At 42.7% G+C, this 15,291-nt stretch overlaps 2 protein-coding genes across 5 annotated transcripts in view; one reads left to right on the top strand and one right to left on the bottom strand.

Moving 5' to 3' along the window:
• The window catches only part of JAZF1 (JAZF zinc finger 1), a 199,354-nt gene extending 191,171 nt beyond the window's left edge, over positions 1-8,183 (top strand). Inside the window, exon 5 of the mRNA XM_074574921.1 lies at positions 5,689-8,183. Within this exon, the coding sequence (XP_074431022.1) occupies positions 5,689-5,865 (177 nt within the window). The 3' untranslated portion in view covers positions 5,866-8,183. The remainder of the gene's footprint in view (positions 1-5,688) is intronic.
• Positions 8,184-9,312: 1,129 nt separating this feature from the next.
• The window catches only part of TAX1BP1 (Tax1 binding protein 1), a 67,679-nt gene continuing 61,700 nt past the window's right edge, over positions 9,313-15,291 (bottom strand). For all 4 annotated transcript variants that reach the window (XM_074574917.1, XM_074574919.1, XM_074574918.1 and 1 more), the window contains 2 exons: positions 11,098-11,183; positions 9,313-10,441 (listed from right to left, as the gene is read on the bottom strand). In XM_074574917.1, coding sequence (XP_074431018.1) covers positions 10,240-10,441; positions 11,098-11,183 — 288 coding nt within the window. In that variant the 3' untranslated portion in view covers positions 9,313-10,239. The remainder of the gene's footprint in view (positions 10,442-11,097; positions 11,184-15,291) is intronic.

The following is a 15,291-nucleotide window of genomic DNA, read 5'->3' as shown; positions in this document are numbered from 1 at the left end:
TACTAGTTTTATTTTATGGCTTTTCCTTTAAATAACTAAAAAGTAGGGACTTAGAACAGAAATATGAAAGAGAAATATAGGAAGATCAATAACTGTTGAAATAAAACAGTTGTGACAAGAACGAATAAACTGTCCGTGAAACTGTGTAGTGGATGCAGACGTGTTTTAGTGATGCTGCAGCTGTTCTGGACTGGCAAATCACAAGAGCAAATCACAATCATTCCTATACAGAACAGTTAAAACTGACGATACTCACTTAAAACAGGAGTGAGAGAGCAATGTGCTCATTTCTTAGTGACATACCAAGTCTTTTTTTCAGAGATTAGCCTGAACTATGTAATGGTTATTCTCTTCTTGAGTTACAGGAAAAACTGAACACCGTCTCCAAGGGCAGGGCAGAGGGAAAGATGTTTTCAGACTATTTGCAAGTATTACTTTGCAGATATACCCATGTTATTCAAGATTAATACTTTTCTTGCGTGTGGTAGAAGCTGTGCCAGACGAAGGTTATGGTATAAATGCTAAATCCCTAGCTCAGGAAGCAAATAAGCCATGGTGATTGTTAGAAGTCACTGTGCCCACAGGGCATCTACGCATTGCAGAAAACATTCACTTAATGGCAAAGGCTAGAAGGAGAACCCTGTAATTTGCTATATCCTGTCTGTTCTCTGTTTGACTGCCGGCCCTCTGTCTTTTTATTGCCCAAATAAGCAAGCTGTTTCTGCCTGCTTCTGCTATCTCACTACCTTCATCTCAAATGCATGAGGACTGTCTAAGGGATATCTTGTACACCATTAATGTTAGAACAGTCGGACAGGGAACAAATTAACGACCCTTAGAGAGGCTGACAGGCAGAGAGCAGCAGCAAATAAAAAGTACCGTATTTTCCTACGAGAGTCACCTCTGTTTATTCCTGATACGAAAATACGTTTCGTTAAACTCTGCCTCACCTCATTTCTCTTTTCTCTGGGCTCTGTTTCCTCCCTTTTTTCTTTTTAGCCTAATTTTTTTCTTTTTTCTTTTTATCTTTGTTTCCTTCCTTTTAGCTTTGTGTCAGCTGCATTTCTTGTTTCCTCTTCATCTTCCTTCTGCTTAACCCCCTCCTCTGATGAATTATTTGCAGAGTCTGGGTAGGGAGTCCTGTGATCAAAGCACGGGGATTTTCTGGTGGGTACTGGATAATCACAGTCAGGGCTGTAAAACAATTATAGTGCTCCAAACAGGAACACGGACATGCACATACAGTAATTGCCAGGCTCACTTTACGGCTGAGAAAGGATGCATTCCTTTAGGGAGCGTGGAGGAAAGAAGGATATATACACAGTTTTCTTTTGTCTGGCCTTAGGTGACGTATGTTTGAGAGGCAGAAGTGTTATTTTTAGGTATGTTATTTGTATTACAGTACTGCTTAACGGACCCAGTAGGGATGGGGCTCCTTTTTGCAAACAATGTACAAGGATAAAAGATGGCCTCTGCACTGAAAAGTCATTATGGAAAGGTAAATAAGACAAGAATGAGTACAACAAATACTCCCAAGGAAGGGGCTGGGGCGAACAATGGAAACTGTAATGAGAACATGTTTATACACGAGCCCAGATGAGTATCAGAAGACCCCACTGGCCTCCTGCCCGGCTGCTATCTCTCGGCGGTTTCCCATAGGCAGTGCAGGAGAAGTGAGCCATAAACATTTAGATGCCCTGTCCAGAAGGGTATTGAGTAGTTAACGTGCTTTGCAGAACGCTACCTGTAAGAGCAAAAGTGTGGTTTGATGAAGGTAGCAATTAGTTTCCCTTTTATTCATTACCACCTACGTGTGCCAGTTATTTGGTCTCCAGCTCTGGAGTAAGACTTTCAAAATGTGTATATGATGTAGATACACTTATTCAGGCAACTTCCAAAGAGCAAATGAATTTTGATACATAATAGATAGATATAAATAATGCATATATACTATTACAGCAAAAACCCTAGTGTATTTGCCATAATTTTTCTAGTTCATGCAAATACAATAACAAAAGGATAATAGATTTCCATGCATACAAAATGTAGCTTATATGCATGGCTGCTTTTTGGCCTTGGGCAAGAGGAGAAGAATGCCAAGGCATTGGGCTTGTTGTTCTGGCAGGTAAATGGGACAAGGATCCCAGGCCTGTTGGGTGGGCAAACCCCCGGGAAGGCTGATCTAAGAGCAGTGGGACTCGGCAGGGCTTAGGGGGGCAGAACATTGAAGTGAGAGAGGGAAAGAAGGGAATTTCCTTGAAAGAAAGGAGCAAGGCAGAGCTTGCAAGTTGAGCAAGAGGAACTGGACCCACAAAGAAAACTTCAGGGGGAGCGGCCAGGAGATACAAAAACATATACGAATGTCCAAGCCTGAAGCAAGAAATCCTCCCAAATGATCCTTGATGTCTGTGTTCCTATGTGAAAGGGTTGGCGGAGCTCTCACACCTTCTGCAGTGTGGTAGCCTCACTAGTACTGCCATGCAAGGGCCCTGCCCAGCAAGTGCCCTTGTGTCCATGCAAACCAGGCAGTGCTAGTCTAAACTTCTCTATCTCCTCCTGATCTGGTCCCAGGTTAATAATTGTTTCCTCCTGTTTAAGATTTTAGAGTGCCCTTCTATACTGCCATCTTCTTCCTCAATCATTTGTGAGAGTAAATAATGAGCAACCTAAGTAACCAGAGCAATAAAAGTGATGTATGAGTTTGGCAGTGGGTTTTGCCATACCTCAACAAACAGCCCAGACATACAACAAAGTGTTTACATTACAGCAGTGGAAAAAGTGCTGAAGAGTCGACTGTAATTCTAACAACAGTTTTCTTTTAGACAGGAGTACAGGTCAAATTTCACGTTATACTGCTCCTCGTACTCGGCGTGGTTTCCTACTTTTCAAACCTTCCATGGCCCAGTTCATTCCACGTAGGTTTCTGGTTTAGCATTTCCTTAAATTTTTCTGCCTCAAAGTACTTTTCCCCCTTCATCAAAGCGCGTGGTGCACTTGAGGCTGAGTGGATCATTAAAAAAAAAATCTGGATCAGGAAAAGAGTGCCATTGGCGTGGAATAGTGAGGATATTTGTGATTGCAGATTTATTTAGAAGTATCTTAAAGTGATTTCTTACAACATTTAGATGTCTAAACAGGTTTCTGTAGTTCCCAAAATATATATAGGATTTAGGGATAGCTTCGTTTTTAAAATGTCACTGCAGTAGCAACAGTTTAGCAGGTCACCCCCAAGTTTTCTCTTCTTCGAAGGCGCAGGTCCGTGATGGTACTCAGGTGTTGAGTACCATCAAGCTGCCTTATGACAGTCCTCGTGCTGTCCAGTGACATTCCCGCCCCCCTCGCCCCCACGGTCCTGCAGGTGCTGAAGGATGTAACTACGTGCAAAACCACCTAAAAGGTGCCTCAGGATCTCGGATAACTTGCAGGGAATTCACTTGACTGCTCTTGAGGACGATTTGTAGCTCTGACATGCTCTTGTCTTAGTGGTACCTCCTCCGAGTGCTTTTCACCCAGGAGTAACCTGCACTAACCGCTCGTTCGTAAGTCTGCTTTGTAGTGGAGACTGAAGGGTTTTGTCTCCCACATCTCAGCTGACAGCTGTGCAGGAGTCCTCCAGGATTTTTAAGGATGTGAAGGACAATTTGCGGGCTGGATTTGCAACTCAAAGTGGAGCATTCAGTGCCTGGATGCTCTAGAGGAGAGAAGCGTGAATTTGTGGGCAGAGCAGTTGCTTGCAGTTTTGCACCATACCCTTTTTCCAGGGTGGGTATTTTAGGTAAAGTTTTTCGTTCTAAAGGATTTTCCACAAATCAGCCTCTCCAGACACCCAGCCTGCCCTAAAATGCCACTCCTGCCCTACAGACTACACTGGGCATTACGAGTTCTGATGAGAACCACACCACGCTCAACTTTAGGATTGAAACCAGAGAACTGGTTTTGCTTAAAGATTAAAAATACAATGCTGCCGTGGCACAGTTAACATGTAATAAATAAGGAGCAGGATTTTATGTTGTGAGATGAGAACAGTGTCGCTATCTGGGAGACTGGGTGGTTTCTCTTGCAGTTGCACCATTGCACTCCTCCCGGCTTCCCTGATGGGAGCTGCAGGTTCCTTACGCATCTTTCGCCTGGGGTTGTGGGTTGTGGATGGAGCAGGGCAGCGGAGGGCAGCACGCAGGGGACTGTCCCTCTCAGGAGTGGGACATGACACCCCAGGTTCTGCCCCAGAACAAGTTGGATTAGGAGGTAGGGGAGAACAGGAAGCGTTGTCGGTCGGGGGGGGTGGTGTTGTTGAAGGTGTTAACCTCATGCCTTTCGGGGGTGTGCTTTCTGATGTATACAGAGCCTGCTGAAGGTTTTGGAGTTGTAGCTCTGTTCCGTGTTCCGTTTATGGAGGCTTTTTCTTTTTTCCTTTTTTTTTTTTTTCTTTTTTTTAAACACATTGTCGAACTTGTCTAATTGCTGTGAGTCCCAGACTGGAGCTTCCACTTAGTGTAAGTTGCAGGTTGATAAAACTGAACTTAACGGCCAAGGGGACGTTTTACAGGCAGTGGTTCAGCAAAGACAAAATCCTTAAAACTTAATTTAGTGGGTTAATTAATATCCAGGCTGTTAATTGATTTTTATCTTAAAACTATTAAAATATTTTTTTAAAAAACACTGAGATATGTATCTGGAAACTTTAGAGAGCGCACAGTACAGCCTCGGAGCTGTATCTTTTGGTCACAAATTGTCTTGGCATCTTCTTTGACTTCTTCCTAGGAGAAGCTCTAATGAAGGACAGCTTGCCTTTCCCTATTTATCCCAAAATCCAAGCTCTTTTAGTGGAAGCAGATAAGAGAGACGCCAGTAAGGTGAATCCTACATAAAGCAGTATCACAACAGCTGTTGAGACCACAACAGCTTCTTCCATTTATGCCATAAATAGGTGAAAAGGAGGACAGGGATATGACTTTTGATTAATGTTTAATAAGTTTCTTGATTAATTAGCAAAAGCGTTGCCTGTTTCCTGACCTTGCCAGCGTGACGGTGCGGTGTGGTGCTGTCTTCTGCTCTTTCTCTCCAAACTAGCGGAGATCAGTTCTCTAGTTTTAGCTGTAGAATATCCCCAAACAATAGCTATTTGGAAGATGGCTTCTCTGGATTAAGTGCCCCGTGTAACTCTTTAAGTGTTCCCCGCAGCTGATTTTTTGGAGACAATGTGTAAACTATCAGAATTTGCTGGTGCCTAAAGACATATCTAGAAACAATGACACAAAACGGAACCAACACACCACGGGGGCAGCTTCAGCTTTTTTGAAGAAGTGTGACTCGAGTCTTCATGCCATTTCTTTTGTTTGCTTGTAAATGACCCTCTGAATAAAATTGGTCAGTGCTATCTGAAAAAATGTCAGGAAGCAAAGAGCATCCATGTGTGAGCCCGTTAAATGGTATTTTTTGGAAAATGCCATATGGCGAGATAAAAATTGGGATTACGTCGGTAGGTAAGTGCCATACACTAGAACCGCACAGATTGTTTCTTGACCCACCTCTGATCTTGAAAGCACAACACATGCCCAACACCTAGCAGGAGTTCCTAGCAATTTATGTGATTTTTGCCCGTAACATTAATAAATTTTCCGGTTTTAACTGGCAGCTAAGCCCTTATCAGACCTCTTGACCACTAACCTTTTACTCTCTCACTCGCAGAATGTGAACGGTATAAAGTACCATGCCAAGAACGGCCACAGAACGCAAATCCGCGTACGCAAACCATTCAAATGTCGCTGCGGAAAGAGTTACAAGACAGCTCAGGGCCTGCGGCACCACACAATCAACTTCCACCCCCCCGTGTCTGCTGAGATTATCAGGAAGATGCAGCAATAACATGCTGGTCACAAACGTGCCAAGAAATCCTCACCAGCAGTTGCTGATTTTGAGAACAGCCACCTTTTTTCAGGGGAAGCATTCAGCAACCCTTTAAAAAAAAAAAAACAAAAAACAAAACAAACAAAAAATTAAATGCATGCTTTAAAATTTTCTGTAATTTTGGAATGATGTATCTTTGTAGAGTTAATGATTTTGTACATTTGCACATGTAATCATCATACCCATTTTCATTACTTTGAGATAAGGTGCTATAAAAGCTATAGGTTCTTCAGAACATTTTTTTTTCTCCAAAAACAAACAAACAAAATAAATAAATTAGGGCGGGGGGCGGGGGGGGGAGCCCTGTCGCGTATTTAGTTGTACCGAAGTGTTGAGCAGGAGTGAGCGAGGAGGAGAGCTTGGCACTGACCATCCTTTCCAGATTGTAATGTGACGAAGACTTTTGCGATGCATCTGTCCCTGTGTGTGCAAAACCAAAACCAGACCACCCTCGTCAAAACGCTCGTTAACATGCCTTACATAACGAAGTTAGCAGTGGAGTAGCAAGTCTTTTAGGTAATGGAAATATAAATAAGAAAGAATGTTTAACATAATATGCTAAAAATATTTTCATACTTAAATAACATACATAAAAAGGTGTGCTTGCTGTATTTTATATTATCTTGCAAATTTTTTTTTTTTCCCTTTTGAAATGCTGAAAATCTTGCCATTCGAACTAGTAAACAATCACTTTAGTGTTAGAAATTACTACTTTTTTTTTTTTTTTCTCTTGTACAAGATGACATACTCTGTTCATGCCCATCAGACTTTGGCGGACCAATCTCCCAGTCCAACTAAACATTTACCCCTGAAGTATCCGTTCGAAAGACACTTGGAAATACTTAAGTGCAAATTTATGTGTGTGTGAGAAACAATTCTCTTCATCTCAGATGAAGTTTTAAAGCACTTTGTAGTTCTCTATTGCCAACAGATTTAATGTTTTATGTGTTGCCAATTCTTGCAACTACCGTACGAGCATGTGCCTGTGGTTGCAAATAAAAATTAGAAATTCTGCGCCTGGTTTAAGGAGGTCCATTATTTGTGCGAAGGGAGTTTCTACTAATGCCTCTCCCTCATCTTCATCGTATTTGGAGATATTTTTTTTTTCTTTTCTTTGTGCATTATCTTTTTTTTTCGCTTCTTGTCGTAGGTCACCGCGTTCCATTTGGAAGCGTCTGTTTAGCTTTACAGTTAATTTTGCTGAAAAATATGACATATGAGCCTTATTGAAGATTTTTTAAGTGCTTCTTGCAGCAGGTGGTCAGAGACTAGACTGAAAACAAAAAGCCAAGGTGAGAGCGCTTTTCCCGTCTGGCCCGTAGCTGAGGGCGCCTTTGTGGCTCACCGCCCTGCCTTCAGCATCCCTCTCTCACAAGTGCTACTGGGGGGGGGCGGAGGTGGGCTCCCCCCCATACCCCCCCCGGCCCTGCCCCAGCCCCCAAACACTTCCTACAGCGCCGGGGCTGAGGAGGGACCCGCTGTGTTAAACACAGCCATTGCCTTCGCTTGGGTCCTGCTCTTTTTAAGTGCAAAAGAAAAGCTCAACAAAAAGGAGGAATGAGCTTTCCCTCTATTTTTTTTTTATTATTATTTTTATTTTTTCCCCAAAGCTTTAAAGGAAAACTTTGTAAGGATGACAATTACCTATTCTCCAGCAGAGTGAAAGTCTCATTAAAACACTTAAGGAATCATCCTAATGAATAAGCGTTTCGAAGGAAAAAAAAAAAAAAAAAAAAAAGTGGCTTTTTTTCAAATCCCGGCGAGGTGACAGCGCTGGCGGCCGGGTTTGAAGGATGATCCAGACGTGAGTTGCTGGTGCAGTCCCAGGCGGCCGCTTCCCACCTTCCCCAGTTTTGGCAACAAATCTGGCCAAGACAACAGGTTTTTTGGCTCTGCTCCTTGTGCAAGAAACTCCAGGCTGGGTAAGTTCCTTCAACAGCTAAACAGTCGTAAAACGTCATTGTTGCATGTAAATTCCTTTCGACTATAAAAAAATGAAATTCCAGTTTCTATTTACCTATTCATTGTGACAGTATTATTAAACAGGTAAAGATGGGACTATTTTGTTATACTGTGTATAGTGAATGTATTGTACTGTGTCTGTGAAAAGTGTGCTTTAAATTATATTTTCATATGTTTTGTTGGGGACAAAGTACTTTAAGTTTGAAAGTGACAGAGGTTTGTTTTAGAACTGAAGGCAACTTAAAGAATTCCTGTCAAGAAAGCTGCTTATAAATGTAAATCAAATCACATTTAAAATAAACTGCCTCTGACCTAAAAAAGATTGTTCTTTGCTTGTTACTGACCTAAAGAGTTAAGTTCTTGGGCTGGACGTACTTTTTTATTCGTGTGTTTTACTTTGGTATCATCAGACTCTGTACTCAGTAAACACCTGAAGCAACTCAAGCACTACACCATCCAGGCACAAAATTACACAGACTGCCACAGCCTGGAGAGAAGAGAAAAAAAAAAGATTATTTTGATACAATCAGTCAAAAGGCCTTCAGATTTCACAGGCTGGTTCCTTCCCGCCTCGCACCAGGGTTTGCAGCTACGAAAGCCCCTTGTAACGGTAGGATATGGGTCCCCTTTTCTTCTCGGGGTTCTCAGAAACAAAGTGGCTGTCGCTGTGAGAGGAGAAATCGTTAGCGGTTTGGTTCAGTGAGGTTGCCGTAGCCGTGTTTGGCTTCTGTCAGGCATCTGCAAACTCCCTGGGTGGGTGGTTTTAAGCAGCCACTTCAGGGTGGGAGTTTAACAGGGAACCTATTTTAGTCATTCCTGTATCTACACACAGACACACACACACACCCCCCCCGCCCCCGCCCCCGCCCCCAAGCGAAGGCTTTGCTTCGGCACCACCGGGTTTTGAGGTTGTCCTGCCTGCGTGGGATACCAGCCTCTGAGACCAGAAGTCTTTAATAATATGATAGCTAATAATATTTTGGTTTTCTAGCCTGTCCTAACGAAGGGTTTTCACACATGCTGTGGAGTGATGGTAAGAAAGAAAATGGACGAAAATATTCTTTCAGCACTTCCATGCCTTACCTGAGACCACCTCTTGAAGTTCCCATTTAAAAAAAACAAATAATCTAAGATTTCAAATGGAAAGCAGAGGCCCGATGAAGCAGCTGCTACCCAAGACCCTGCGGTTTATCCATGTCACGCAGCTTTGCGCGACTCTGGCATGGCACAGGCTCCCGCACGGCTTCACGGCAGAACTGAGGAACAGACGCTCCTCAAAACCTTTATCCCCAAGTCTGTCCCTCTCAACCCAGGAGCATCAATGGACGTGAGCAACAGTTTCTTTGTCGTACAGAGCTGCAACGTCATTTGCTCTAAGCACGTAAAGCCTAAACTCTGCTTTATAAATTCAAAACCAGCAGTAGGAAAAAAAGGCCCACGGACTCCATGAATAATTTTGCTTTTAATGTAACAAGACTACTGTACAACGAGTGGAAAGCAAATTTAATACAGTTAAAGTAAATATAAAATGTTAAGATATACACACATGTTTTTTTACTTACTGGAAAGAAATACATAAAGTTAAAACGCAGAAGGTTTTAAAAGCCCTAAGCCAAAAGGAACACAATTCACTGTTGTGAAAATATAACGCTATCTCCTACTGAACGCAATTGCAACATAATGGCGATGATTTTTTTTAAACGATTACTTTGAGGCATTTAAGCACAGCAGTTTCAACTCAAAAATGCTGCCTTAAGGTATAGTGTACTTCACGTACCATTATCCCTTAAGGCAAACACTCCGTATGGAAAAGTGAAGTATTTGCCGTTACCTTTGTTGCAAGCATGTCATCTCACAGTACGTGCATCTACAGTTCAGAAATGGACTAGAAAACTATATTTTCATAGGGTAAGTAATGGAACTTTCCGATTTAACTGTTACCCAAAGAAAAACTACACAAATTGGCTAGGAGAAACAGCTGTTCCTTCCGTGTTTAATCCCGCCTCGCTTACACGGTCAAGAGAAACCACGGGTTCTTAGGTAGCAGAAGAGCATCGTGAAGCTGGTCTCATTTTTTTGTGAGGCTAAGCCATTCCCGTCTCCTTACGAATTCCACTAAATCGGGGAATAAATAGCTACTTACACAACAAGGTGGGGTTTTGTGGGGGTTTTTTTTAAGTGTAATGTTAGGTAGAGAGAGGAGATAACCCAACAGCAGCTTACAGCCACGATTTACCACGGCTCCAATTAGAGTAAATTAGCTTGTAAGCAGAAGTTTGCACCGTTACGGAAAAGCTGCGCTTGTTTCTGTTCCGTAGGTGGACTACTTCAGAAGTGGTGGGTTTTAAGCTACGCTGTAAAACAAAGGATTTAATCGAAATTTAATACGTTCTGATCGAAGTGCGTCTGAACGTGCCTCTCGAAGCCCTGCTGGTCGTAGTCGGGCGGGAACTGCTCGCTGCACATGGGACACACCTTCCAGTGACTCTCCACGTGCTCCTCGAACTTGCTCTGGTCGTAGTTAGGCGGAAACATCACATCGCAGAGAGGGCACTTCTTGTGCACCTCAAAACTGCACGAGGAGGCGGACAGAAAGAAGAAAGGAAAAGAGTTCATTCATCTGTTGCTGCCAAAGAAAATATAAAAGCAGGATCCCACTGCCACCCGTGTTAAGAGCTTTACCACAAGCTCAAATATGAGCAGATTTTGTATCTGAGCAAGTATCGTACATTTAATTTAAACGTCTCTGCTGAAAGTGCTCAATACAGTTAAAGTCATTTTACAGAGGAATTCCAAAATAAGCTGGCATTTTAAAAGCTACATAATTTTGACATAATTCCAGCTACCGCTGAATACGAATCTATTGAAAGTCTTAATGGCCAAGCAGTTTCATGGGAAACCACTCTCTCTGCTCATAAATGCTCGCTCTTAGCAAACATAACACTTTATAAAAGCTCTAAACTTAGGTTCACAATTAGGTTGGAAAGGGGGGGGGGCGGAACCAAAAGTCATTCACTCATTTACTGAAGAAACTTGTCCCTGTTCCGTCAAAATAAGGTGTAACACGAATAGTCTTCCCAGTCTCAGCATATTCTCTGACAGTTAATTGTAAACCAAACATTCATCGCAAATGCTTAATGGTTTTTCATCTCCACCCTCAAGTAAAAAAAGTCCAGTTATACAGAAACCCATCCATGCCATTAAAGACCAATAAAAGACAACATTTACCTGGAATCAAAGCAGAAACGTGTCCCACGTTCATGCAAGAGAAGACTCGGAGGATCAGGAGCAGAAGGTACAGTGTTGTCATCATCCTATTTCAAAAAAATAATAAAAAAAAGGAAATATTTTAAATACTACCCACTAGAAACAGCTTTTTTCTTTCCCCTCCAAATACATTTTTGTTACCAAGCATAAACACGGCTGAGATTTACCGTTTGTTTTATAATCTCTGCAGAGTAAGTTTTACTTTAGCGCTACAAAAGGGAGAGGTGGTTAATGGACGTGAAAAGCTAATCACGGGCTGCCTTTTGACGCTGTCCCTGGAGCAGAGCTCTGTGCCGGCGCCGCTCCAACGCCGCCGCTGACGGAGTGACAGAGGAAACGGGCGTCACCTCACCCCTAACGCCCGGGGGCCGAGTCGGAGCAGAAAAACCCGTGTTAAACCGAACGCGGGGCAGCGCAGCACAAACCGTAATGGCGCTTTACCCAGAGCCAAAACTCACAGATAAATTCTAGACCATGGAATGTCAAGTCAGACTTTAAAAATCTGTCAGTTTAAAGTTTTAGCAAGGGGCTGGGGAGGGGGCGGGGGCGGGAAAGGGGAGAGACGTTGATTGCGATTCACACATTTTGCCTCCCATGGGTCAGTTTTGAGTGACCCGCCTGCGCTGCTCCCACCGTGGCTGGTGGGACACGGGGCGGCTGCTCCCACGCGTGTCACACGTTCGCGCCACTGTCGGGAGCATCAGGGAAATGCTTGGCTGCTTCCTCTCCTCAGCTCCGCCGGGGCTGCTCTCCCTTGGGGGACACCCACCAACGCACACCAACGAGCATCGGTCGGCCTCCGAGCTTCTCTCGGGTGAAGGGAGGCAGGTCGGCATCCAGGGAAGGCGCCGCTCCGCGCTTCTCGCGAAAGAAAGAAAGGAATCTGCCCGCAACAGGAAAGCCTCAGCAGAAAAAACGAAGAATCCCTGCAGTGACCGGATTCTCAAGAGTTCCCTTCTGACCAGCAAGGGGTCAAAACACATATTTTGCAGGGTTTTGATTGTGTTTTGTTTTTTTTTTATTCTACGATGACATTATTATGATTTAAGATTTAAATAAGCACAGTGATGTAAGCAAATACAACTAGGGGAGGTAAATGGCACAAAAAGAAAATAAGCAGGAAGAAAATCAGAACTGTGTTTGTAAACCCATTCTTTACGCAGTATAAAACTCTCCGTTATTCAGCATCTCAGTTCTATTCCGCTATTAGATAACGCAGCACAAAACCTACTCATTTCAAGGTGGGAATACAGGTAAATTCAGCAAGATTTTTTAAATTCCAGCTCCTAGTTAGTTTTCCTTTTCATCTCAAAGGCGCCTTACATGCAAAAATTATGAATTATCTAGCAGATCTTCGAAAAAGGATGTGCAAGGGGCCATATACAACAGCATACATGCTGTATGGCTCGGACAGACAGCTATTACATATACTCAAACCTATCTCATTTTTAGGCTACCATACTATACTACTACTACCAACAGAAGCAGGGCAGGACAGCAAGATTCCCTCAATATTTTTCTTTTCCTGACAACAGCCGTTTAGGTTCAAGCATTTAACATTTCCATATAGCAGCCAGCGGGGCTTGCTCTGACAGATGCGAGCCACAGACGTATTTTCCCGTCTCACTTGCTTGCTTTGCACCCGCACGTGGGCTTTAAAATTATATTATTCGTTCCTTTTGTCATGAGAGAGGTAGGATGTATATATTAAAGAAGAAAAACTATTTGAAGTACTCTTGTGCTACAATGCTACAGCTTCTATAGTACCAAAAACATGACAAATGTGCTGACTACCGGACTGTAAGCAGCGCAGGACCTACCTGAGAAAATGAATCTGCATCTTCCTCCAAAAAAATAGTTCCACTACAAACAACAGGCCTAATTAACATTTAAATCTTTTAGAAAAAAAAAAAAAAACTTTCTTATAATTCTTTATTGTTTGTCACCGAGTTACTTCTTGAGCAGAGGGCATTCTTTATTAATACTTGGTTACAAATTACAAGGTGGACGAGGTACTTCTCTGGTGAAAGGGCTCAAATCCCTGAAGTAACCTTTGTTTAGGACAGATCAGCAGACCCAACGACAAATTATTCCATATGTTAAGGGTTATTCATTTAAAGTGAATAAGGAGTCAGGATTTACCAAGGCTAAATATTAATTTGGTATATAAGGGCATTAACCAAAATTATGTGGCGAACATGATATAGATGGGTCTCTCTTCTCATTGAAAATTATTAGCGCATTCAACAAAACCCACCTTTTAAAAAAGGTCTTTAGAAAGACACTGCTAACCTAATGCCCAGCTGTCCCAGAACTCATCCTTCCTGAAGTAATCCATCTTCCATACAAATGTTAGAATAATACAGAAATTTTAGTTCCCCTATGAAGAAAAGGGAAACCTCTCAGCCTTTTTGCCGGCATTACACAAAGATTAAAATGTACCGAGTGGCAAATGAAATACGTTCATAACACGTTGTTGAAGTCACCTTATCAAATGCCTCCATCCATTAACATCGGCCGTGCCCGCAGAAGCGGCCTGCTTTAGCATACCCTCCCCCACGTGCGTATTTCTGCTCCGCTACCACAGTCCAGGGGAAACTCAAGATTTTAATTAGAATCAACAAAATGCAAACTGATTTATAGGAAGCTTTGCCATTTAAAAAGTTTATTCAAAAAAAAATCAGCACTGCCTGTCCACCTTATCTAAAGCTTTAACAGGTTAATAGGTTGGATGGCCTCTTTTTTTTTTAGTTTGTTTTGTGGGGGCTTTTCACATTATTTACTCTATAGTTATTTGTTCAGTATTTTGCCCCCTCTCCTTCCTCTTTTAAAAACAAACAAAAAAACCAACCACAAACCAAAGAAAAGCCCACACATTTGTGTTACTGCTAGTCACTTGGTAAGATAAAACTGTTTATATCTCTAGTCCTTCCTTTCAGCTTCTGGCAAGTGTGATACCCTGCCATGGACAAATGTATCATTCCTCCTCATTCCTTTTTGAAAAACTGATTTGGGTACGATGCTTGCCTCTACCCGGGCACACAGGCACCACCCTGTTTTGCGGCCTTGTAGGCTCTACCTTCGACACAAGGCAAGCACAAGTTACTAACTTTTCCGACGTCAAAGTAACATTAAGTGTGGCACGTCCTAAGGACAAAGCTTTCTCACGACCCAGTTCGATTAACTGTAAAAATCATACTGCGTGTTCCTTCTAGTAGCTTCTGACCTGTGCACCACAGAAGAACGGCAACACTAAATCCATATTGATATTATGCTGTTGAAGATACGGCAAGTCTGTCTCTTCAGTGTACTTTTGCTTTTGGCCAAGTACGCAAAGAATGATCAATTCGTAACCTTTTGTTATGCTTAACCCAAACAAGAAGAATGCAGATCTATATGGAGCATACCTTGAAGTACATATTAGAGAGATTACTATATAATTAAAGAATGGTCAAACAGTAACGATGAGAACTTCGTCTTAGTCTGAGAGTATTTCACAGCTATTCTAATTACAAGTTGCGCTAAACAGTATACAACCAACCAATAACGAAAAATTCTCATGCACTGCCCTTGGCTAACTTGGAACTTCTAGAAAACACAGAAAGCGTCCCATGGTACTGGACTCCGACAGCTGTCTGCTTCTGTCATTTCAGATGGACAAAACTCCTAAAGACTACCCCGTAAAAGGGAGAACGGGTCTCACTCATCTTGGTTCACAATCACTTGGCGCCCTGTTTCTTCCAGCTAGCATAACCAATGATGTTACAAACGCTCTTCAACCTGATATTTGAAAACCGGCCACTCTCCCATGGTAGAACAAAGCATCCCCTGAAGACCCCAAAGCCGAAAGGAGAAGGCTAGCTGAAGCTGCCTTACAGAAAGAGTTTGACAATATCTGTGGGGAGGCCTCAATGGCTCGGCCTAGGCTGTATTTTAAGAATTGGCATCAGCTTACTCGCAAGACCCCACGGTGGAGTCATCCAAGACATTTGGACGGAAGCCCATACTCCATATTTTGAGAAAGAGACAGTTTAATCTGCCCTTCATGTAGACCCAAAGCCAGCTTTCTTGCACTCCAGGCTGATGACAAGGGACATGGCTACACGTGCTCAGTCCAAGACCTCTGCAGTGCCCTGCAGGGATGTAACACAGTTG

This window comes from Larus michahellis, chromosome 2 (assembly GCF_964199755.1).
Source record: "Larus michahellis chromosome 2, bLarMic1.1, whole genome shotgun sequence".
NCBI classification, from domain to species: Eukaryota; Metazoa; Chordata; class Aves; order Charadriiformes; family Laridae; genus Larus; species Larus michahellis.
Note: the sequence above shows the minus strand (reverse complement) of the source record. Positions and strands in the feature narration are given on the sequence as shown.